Raw genomic sequence first — 9,783 nt, 5'->3', positions numbered from 1 at the left:
ATGATGATTTCCAGAGAAACTCGTCCGGGTGACAAGCTTGCAATCTATATGTCTGAATTCAAGCGGGCTAGATCAGTGCAAAATTGAAAACATGGAGGATTAAAATATAATTACCCGTGAATAGCCTATAAAAATCCAAAGTGATTGCGATCTAAGTCTAAGAAATTAGACTAATTACAATATCTTAGAAGTTTATGGACCTATTTGCAAGTTTGGCGGACTAAATTGACCGTACCCAAACCGTTAGGGTCCTAAAAGCCTTTTTTGACACTTTTAGGCACCAAATAGGCTATTTAGCCATAATTATAACTCCGTTTAATGATTAATACGAATTTAAGTTGTAATTATCCTAATTAGACTTCTACATTCACACATTTACTCACGTGCACGCTTCCCATTCAACTCTAACACTCTCTTATAGACTCCTAATACAACTTAGACTTTATCTAGCCCTAGGTCTAACTTAACCTCTATAAATAGACACCTTAATTCACCTGGCCAGAGGCGGTACCAATACGTATAGAAAATCATACATACACCCTAAAATATATCAAGCTTGGGCCGAACCACACCTCCACATACACACACCAGTCAATCAAACAAGCTAAATACGCTTCAATGGTCAAGAACGCACTGTGGCGCAACGATCCTAAGCTGGATTCTATATTTGAATTGCTAGAAAACGAGCCAAGGACTCATAACGGTACTTTTGAGGACCCAATATCATCTCTTATTATCTCCTATCATCTTTTATTTCATATATGTCATGTTTGTTAAATTATATGAGCTAAGATGCATGTTTAGTCTATTTTAATGTTTTTTTGCCATAATTGATATGTCCTTGATCGTTTGTCATGACTACCATGAAATTGACTTAGAAACATGTTTATAGGTTGTTTACACCATTTTTAATCGTTGTATGTTAATTCTATTCAATTCTTATGCTTAGAACGCATGATTAGGACTCAAACTGTCATTGTTTGCCATAGTTGTGTTTTTGCCATGATTGACATGACTTTGAGTTTAGAAACATGTTTAGGATGTGTTTTTGCTGTTATTGGATGCATACTTTAAATATATTCATCTTCGGACGTTTCCCTACATGTTTTCTGCTCGTTTTTATGTTTTTTTTTTTGCATAAAATCGAACCAAACGATGAACTTCCGCGAGCCAGTCGTGATGGCGCCGCCGCCACTCATAGTGGCTCCATCACCACTCCCGCGAGCCAGTCGTTTCCAGTTGTATTTTTGTGTTTTTGGGCTTGTTTGACCTCGAACTTGGGCCCCGTTTGAGCTCGCAGTTTTATAATTAGTTGTAAGATCTTATTCTGTATTACAATACAAGACCTAATGTATTTCGGGCTTAAAAGCCATTTTTTGTAACCTGCCATGCCAACCGGGTCCAGACCAAGCCCGCCGAAGACCAGAAATTTCCATAAGCTATTTCGGGTTTGTTTGTACTTAGAATCGACCCTGGATTGAACTAGTGGATCGTATCGACGATATGAAGAACTTCCGTGTTTTGACTAAGTTCAAATTCCGATCACACAAACTGCAAGACGACAGACGAGTGCTAGACATTCCGTTTTTACAAGGTTAAAAAGTATTCCTAACCTTATATGTATATCAACTGCCCTTGTGTGTGCTTGCAATGTTTATGCGCTTTGCAATCATGTCCATATCCAATATTAACATGCTAATAAATTTAACCACGTCAATTTAGCATTAAATCCAGCAAGTCCAACAAATCACTTAAAAATCATAAGACTGTCATGAAAATGTAATGAAAAGGTTGTATGTGCATTTAAGATGACCAAAATAAAATCAATCTCACATAAACATTCGTTTTAGGCTTTGTGCATGCAAGATGACTTAATACCCACTGATCAGTTAATTCTGCAAGTGTATAAAATCAATTGTAGCAAGTAATACTCGAAGTGTTCCGAGGTCGAATCCACAAAGGACGAACTCTTTAAATTGTTATTTAATTTAACTTTTGTAAGTTAACCGTTCTGTTAATTTGATTTGATGTTGAAAACAAATAATTAAATAATGTAAAGTGAAAGAATATTAGTAATACCCCAAAAGATTTAATTATCTAGTTGGACCACGTGTCCAGTTTTGAGTTGTCAGAGTGGCAATATTGGAAGGATTTCCGAGAAATTAAAGTGAATACAAATCTAAGTAGGTCAGTTTCAAGAAGTTAACGATGAAATATTTAATATTGTATCCTAGCTGGAAAGTTGGAATTGGAATTAAAAGGAAAAATGTCAAAAAAAGTCACAAAATGATGTTCAGGGATTAAAGTGGTAATTTAGCCACTACGTCTCGAAGGAAAATATTAATATTTGGATTTATATTGTTTATCGGATATAAATAATACGTATAAGTTATGATTAAAGAGTTAATTGATTTAGTTATGGACTAAATTGAACGAAAGAAAAGTTTGAAGGATAAGTTGTAACAAAAGAATAGAACAAGGATCAAAGATGCCTTTAGCCATGATATATATATAAAGGATTCATTTAAAAGAGAGAAATAAGATCAGAGAAAGGAGAAGAAATCCAGAAGCTTTGCACTTTCATCGATCGATACTGTCGTTCGCTCGCCGTTTCTCCCTTTGACGTCCGTTTCAGACGATTTTTGCTTCGATCTCTTCGGAATTCAAGCCTCTACCTCCCCCAAACATCAAAACAAGGCGAGTTACACTTTTTTACCACGAATTCGACGTTTTGGAGCGTTTAGGGTTGATTTCGAAGTGAAAAAGTGTGTACAATATGTTTATTTGAATTGGGTATGAATTGGTATGAGTTTTGGGAGTTTTGGAGCTTCGGAAATGGTCCGGAAACCCCGGAAAACATCGCACCCGATTGGTGCACGACGTGCTGCACTTCAGCACGTCGTGTTGGTGCGCGACGTGCGCCACAGGGGTGCACGAAGTGCACCAGTGAAGGGCACGTCGTGTCCTTCATGAAAAATGAAGGGCACGATGTGCCAAGCTGGCACGACGTGCCCTACTTCGACGCCGATCTCCGGGGGACTTCCGTGAGCAAAAAATGGCATCCGATAGCTTGATTTGGGTATGAAACTCAGTCAAATGTTTTGAAATGGATATAAAACATATAGAAATGAATTTTAATATGATAAGTAAGAATTCAGTTAAGAAAGTTATATAATTCTCGAATACGAGGAATAGTCCTCGATAAGTCGTAAGTACGAGTAAGGATCATCGAGTTTACGAGGGAACTAAAAAAGGAATCCAATCAACTTAAACTTAGAACTTAAAAGTATTATACCTACAAACACATGATTCACGTCTAATTGTAAACGTTAATTATTATGTATCAGACGTGTCAATGAGCAGAGAGGTCAGTAGACGTGGGATGGCGAGAGCATATCATTACATCGACCACGTCATTGATTGGATAGCAGTCACAATGAGTTGCACCTTACTTTCGCGTATTATATATTAAAGCTATTTTATATTTACATGTATTGTTATATGCATCGCATTACATATGATTTGATTAAATGCTATATGTTTCTATCAAGTTTATATATGAAAAACTAGTATGCGATCCGAAGAAATTAGCTACCTATTGGGTGTCAATAGGCTGTATGATCACCAGCATCGAGTCAGTCTAGTGTGTTTGCATATGATACATGATTGATACATACATGCATGATATGATATGACATGATATGAATATGAATATGAATTTCGAAGTTGGACAATGAATTTGATACGAGTGAGCACTCGGCTACGGTGTAGCCTGGAGTCCCCGTATCTAGTGAGTTGGAGTCGCACTTTGGGATAAGAGATAGGTCGCGATCGACGAGGTAGAGTGTGAACACTCCCGGATCGGACCATTTGGATCAGTATGATTTGAATATTCGAAAGTTGTGTCGCATGTTAGGATATTAGTTGCGAACGGATCAAATACCTGTTTATATGTATTATTTTATACTATTGTTTTCTTGAAATGCGATGCTATGTTTTTATAATAATACCGTTAGTAAATTGCTAACTCACTCAGTATTTTCCCAAATACTGACCCCTCACTTTGATGCTTTCAGGTGCTTAGCGTCTGGGTCTAGTTAGAAGCCAGTTTTGAATCCGGAAGTCAGCTATGTATGTATAGTCCTCTGACTTCTGTGAGTGCTGCAGTAATGGTCCAGTGTTGACAGAGTTGTGGCCTAGACAGCAGTACATTTTGATTGTACATGTTACTTGTTGTCTTGTTTATATGTTTTTGTAGGCTATATGTATTATGTTTTATTCACGGCCCAGATGCCAGTGATATGTTGTGTTACACTAACTGATGTATATAGTACCGCGAGGCCAGTTCGTACAAGGTACGGTAACTAGAGCCCGCGAGGTTTCCGAACAGTTATTGTAAATTTTGGTATATATGTATATATATATATATATATATATATATATATATATATATATATATATATGTTTGTTAGCTTCCGTTTATGAATGTATTGTATTGTATTATATTTGCGAAAAATTGACAGTGGTTTTAGGCTTGTTACGGGTTCCGGAGCTACCACTCCCGTTCCCTAGCGCCGGTCTCGGCTCAATATTTTGGGCCGTGACAATATTTTGGATAAAATATTAAGATTTAAAACAACTAGAATTTCGGGTTTCACCATAGTCGAGGGGAAATTATATCATGTGCAATAATACATCTCAAAAGCTTTTTCATGACAATTATTTCTAAAATATGTTTATTCTCTCTCGAGATATAAATTCGTGCTTAATTAATTCTAGATATTTCTCAGTTACCATGTTAATTAATTAAACCCATTAAGCAAAACAATTAGCGCCATCACAATTCCTTAGACATATCTCTATTTTTAAATCTCTAGATCCAAATTCATGCTTCACCGATAGGTCCTTCATATGAATTCTAGGATAAAAATATTAAGGTGGCTAATCTTAATATTCATGATCATTATAAGACATTTAAAGAGAACTCTTATTTAACAACATTAATGAGATGCACTAATACATAATCAAGACTTCCCCTTCAACTAGGCTACATCCCTAATCCTAGTTTAAAGGTCTAGCAATCAATTTTCATATTGTAAATAACAATAAAATTGTTGTACCTTGAGAACATATGAGAAGAGAAGTGAAAAGAGAAATAATGATTGATAAAGATTATCTTAGAGTAAATGTTTACACAAATGTAAGTGTAAGTGAACGTGAGAGTTCATTTTTCTCTACACAAATGTGTCCTATTTATAGGCATAAGAGGAGTGGTAGTCAAGCCATATGAGATCTTCTTTCCATAGCTAATCTTGAGTGATGATCAAGTGTAGTATCTCTACTTTCCATAGAGAGTTTAAGTGGTGATCAAGTCTCTCTTTTCTTCCCATAGTGAGCTTGAAGTCAAGGAAAATCACATCTTGAGTGTGATCCAAAGGTGGATCAATATGGAAGATCCATGAGTTCTCACCAAGACTTCCAAAACCTTCCAAAACGGCTGAATTCTTTGTATTCCGTACCTACGCCGGCTTGGCACCGGTCGAGGATCGACCTAGCTTTATTTTTCGGAAAAGAGTGACATTTCCAGAGGTCTGAACCGGCCTTCGGCCGGCCTGAAGTCGTGGGTCGGTTCCGGGCCGGTTCAGGGGCTGTTTCACCCAAATCCATAAACTTTGGCCGATTCGATTCTTGGTTCATAAGTGTTCCGTCTTGGAGGCCAAGTTTGAGCCGGTTCAATCCCGAATTTGGACTTGGTTTCTTCATGAAAGTAGTAGACCCGTCTCTTATATTTCCATGAAGTATTTAATCACATGATTGGGATATTTGTAGCTACAGATATGATCAGAACACGGAACTATGTCCGAATTTTCAGCTTTTCGATATAAACATTCAGAGACTGATCTAGAGCTATATTGCTTGTACTTAGACTTTATTCTCCATTATTCTTTTTCTTGAACTTGATAGAATCAATCCGGCTTGGATTTCACTTCATTTAAACTCTGTTTATTCAATTATATTCCAAAAATGCTAAGTATTCACAGTTTATATTAAAAATTACAAAAGGGTAAAAATGATTATAAAACTCTCTATTTTACGCAATAAGACACTAAAATACATTATACAAATAACATGAAATTGACGTAAAATAGAGGCTTATCACCCACCTCTGCCTGCTACATGATAGAAACCACAAGGATTAGATGCTTGTTTAGGAGTACATGCTACATGCCTTACACGCCAGTCCCAAATCGAGTCATATATGCGCGTTTCACATACTTTATCGCTTTCAAACTTGTTTATATTTCCAGTACATTATTTTATGGACTGCATGTATGATTAAGATAAAATAACTGAATATGTCATGTAAATACGATATGGTCGATAAGCTATGTACAAGAGTTTTGATATTATCCATTGAACCCAGTCTTTTGGTATGATGTAATGGTCTCACCCATAATGGTCCCCCAACCCCGCTCCGCTCACATTATCCAAACAAAAGATTTGAAAGTTATGAATTTGAAATATAAAATTTGAAATGTAAAATTTAATATTCAAATACTAAATTCAAACCCATATATACAAACATTTGAATTTTATTTCCTATGAATTTTTGTGTTTATATTACAAAGTTTAAATATGGAATTCATTTTAAATGAAATAAAAATCAATTAAATATTGTATTTGGTGTAATTTCAAAGTTAATTCATTTTTTATATAATTAAAATTAATAAAAAAAAATTCATTTTAGTTATTCTTAAAATACTTTTTAATCTATAAAAATTTTATATAAATATTTTTAAAAAAACTATCACAATATATTTTTTATCTAAAATTTTCTTTAGAATTTTTCATCTCTAAAATTTCTAATTATTTTTTTTAAAAATTTAAAAATTTTCACTCTTCAAAATTATTTCTCTCTAAAATATTATAAATTTTCACTCTTTAAAATTTTTGTACTGTCTTTTTTATAAAATTTTATCTTTGTAAAATTTATAAATTTTCACTTTTAAAACGTGTCTCTAAAAATAAATAATTTTTCTCTCTTTAAATATTGGCCTAATGGTGAAAAAATCCAAACCTATACAATTTGTGGCAATTTAAATTAATTTTTTTAATTTTTATAATAATAGCGAAATTAAAATTTTTTTGTTGCAATGATAGTTAAATTGGTGGTTAAACTTACAACAAAACAATGCAAATTTTAAAATTAAAATTTAATGTGTTTTTCAAAAATTATATAAATATTATATATATGATAAAATTTGTTGCACCTTCTAGAATTTAGAGCAAATTAGTAACATGTCATAGTTAACACTTTCGTACTTCTTATTTGAAAATCAAACAATATAACTTTTCATTTGTGTTTCCGTTAACGAGAGTCCTTACATCCATTTTTAAAGTTAGTCAACCGAATAAAAAAATTAAATTTTAAAAAATATTATTTAAACAAGTAATATGGTCCCTTATTTTTTTCTCGGATTGGACTTCCCTTAAATTTAAATTTGAGTCATATTCACGATATACACCGTTCATTACAAAAGGAACGGTGTTGATTAAAAAAATATAATTATAATCAAATTAATCTACACAATATGATCCCTTAATCCCTTTTTCCTCCTCCATAACTTCACTCTTTAGATAGTAAGATTAAAAATGAGGGTTGGTTTTCAAAGAGGAAAAACTAAAATGTGTAAAATTTATTTGCAGATTCCATTAGGATATAAAAGTTGAGGCGGTGGGAGGGTTGGTAATGAAGTGAAAAGGAGAGTTGAAATAGTTTGGCATGTGAGTGGGTTATTAAGTTGATTTCTGGTCGAAACCCATCCCATGTGTACCCTAAACTAAACATAAGCAGTTGAGGAATAAGCCTAATGCTGCATTCTCCTACAAACTGGACTCTGTATTGATGGACATTAATGTAGTTAAGCAACCTGGAATATATTGTTCTGTACATTCCCATCCGCTTCTTAAGGCGTCTCGTGCTTTGGTTAAGCTCTATGCTATTGCTGGAATGTTTTTTCCGAGCCCCGGATATATTCTCCTGTAATTTTCTATTCAGACTCGATATGGCCATCGCCAGTTGGACTGGAGTCTAATGATTATACGTTTGCCATTGCAGTTAAGGCCTTGTGTAGAAAAGGTCATTGGAAGTAAGCCTAATGTTTTTGCATATACAACTTGCATCGAAGGATTGTGTTTGCGTGCATTTGGGTTTCCAAGTGCTTCGACGCGTTTGCTTATACAGTTGTGATTCGTGGCTTCTGTAACGAGATGAAACTGAAAGAGGCTGAGAGTGTCGTTCATCAAATGGAAAATCAAGGCTTTACTCCAGATGTGCATGTGTATTTTTGTTTGATATCTACATACTGCATGGCTCTGGCTCTTCATCATCCAATGGTGTCAAAACAAACTCTATTATTCTTCACGGCATGTCTCAGCTGGGCTAATCAATTTAAAGAATCCAAGCAGATCATGGGGGTTTTGTTTGATAAGGCCTGCTACAATGTCGCATTGTGCAAGTTGGGGAAAGTGGAAGAAGCTGCGGAATTGCTTGTTCAAATGAAGCACGAGCAGATGCTTCCAAATTTCATCAACTACACTGCTTTAATCAGTGGATACTTCCTTAAAGGTGCCTTGAATATATTCAAAGAAATGAATCTAGAAATGGAGGTCCTTCACATCTTAAATCACATGGAGAATCACAGCGTTAGACCTGACACTGTCACGCATAAAATGATTATTGAAGGCTTATGTGCAGGAGGCAAGGTAGAGGATGCAGAAGCCACAACATACAAGGAGAGAAGCTGTATATGGCCATGTTTGATGGTTATTTTCATTAGGCTGTCTTCTGAGCAGCAGCAGGGAAACATGGTGAAGGAATCTTCTTGCTCAAAATTACTTGGAAACCTGTGTTTGGAAGGTGAGATTGAGAAAGCTGTGTGGGTGCTTAAGACAATGTCGGCTCTGAAAATGAATCCTTCCATAATCATGTAAAGTAAAGCCATTGGTGCGTGTTTCCGGGCAGGAGAAGTGAAGAAAGTGGAGTATGTTTTCAGCCTTGTTGTAACTCCTGATCTCATAACATACACAACAATGACATATGGATTTTGCAGAATGAATCGCATGAGGGAAGCATATCGTGTTTTGGGTGAAATGAGGGATTAAACCTGATGCTGTAATTGACGCACACTGCAAAACAAATAACGACGTTCAGGATGCTTTACATGTTTTGAATGAAATGATCGGTACAGGACTGGATCCTGATATTGTCACATATACAGCTCTTTTATGTGGATACTCTGATGTGGGAGATGTACAAATGGCTCAAATCCTTAGTCATGAGATTATGTCATACTCGACCATTGTATTTTAAAGGCTAGCACTGGGAAGGTGCAATTTCTAAGGCAAGTCTTGTGGTGAAATATCAGCTGACTGAATGATTCAGTTTCAAAATGTCCCTATAGAACAGAGAAATGTGTTTATGCATAACCTCATATCTTTCTCTTTTGCCAAACTATTCTATCTGCTCTGGAATTGGTTGCTTGCTACATATTTTCACTACATTCGCCTGAAAAAGAAAATGGGTTACAAATGTTTCCTGCAGCTTTTAAAATCAGTGGTCAGATATAATGCTTCAATCGAGGTCATAGCCGCAATCGCTGCTGCAGCGGCACATTTTTTTTAAAGATCTAAATGAAATTTAATTGAACAAACATCTAACAAGGAAAAGTATGAGAAACGCTTAATTCATTATTTTATCGGATAATCAAATATGCGGTACCG

At 35.2% G+C, this 9,783-nt stretch overlaps 1 protein-coding gene across 1 annotated transcript; it reads left to right on the top strand.

The window, feature by feature from the left end:
* Positions 1-1,179: 1,179 nt before the first annotated feature.
* Positions 1,180-9,505, top strand: LOC126661812 (pentatricopeptide repeat-containing protein At2g26790, mitochondrial-like). The gene is given in 5 exon segments (XM_056104141.1): positions 1,180-1,263; positions 1,465-1,594; positions 7,923-8,043; positions 8,190-9,158; positions 9,160-9,505. Coding segments are annotated over 5 exon segments (1,518 nt in total). The 3' UTR covers positions 9,374-9,505.
* The last annotated feature ends 278 nt before the right edge of the window (positions 9,506-9,783 follow it).

This window comes from Mercurialis annua, linkage group LG8 (assembly GCF_937616625.2).
Source record: "Mercurialis annua linkage group LG8, ddMerAnnu1.2, whole genome shotgun sequence".
Lineage (NCBI taxonomy): Eukaryota > Viridiplantae > Streptophyta > Magnoliopsida > Malpighiales > Euphorbiaceae > Mercurialis > Mercurialis annua.
This window is presented reverse-complemented; position numbering and strand designations above follow the sequence as displayed.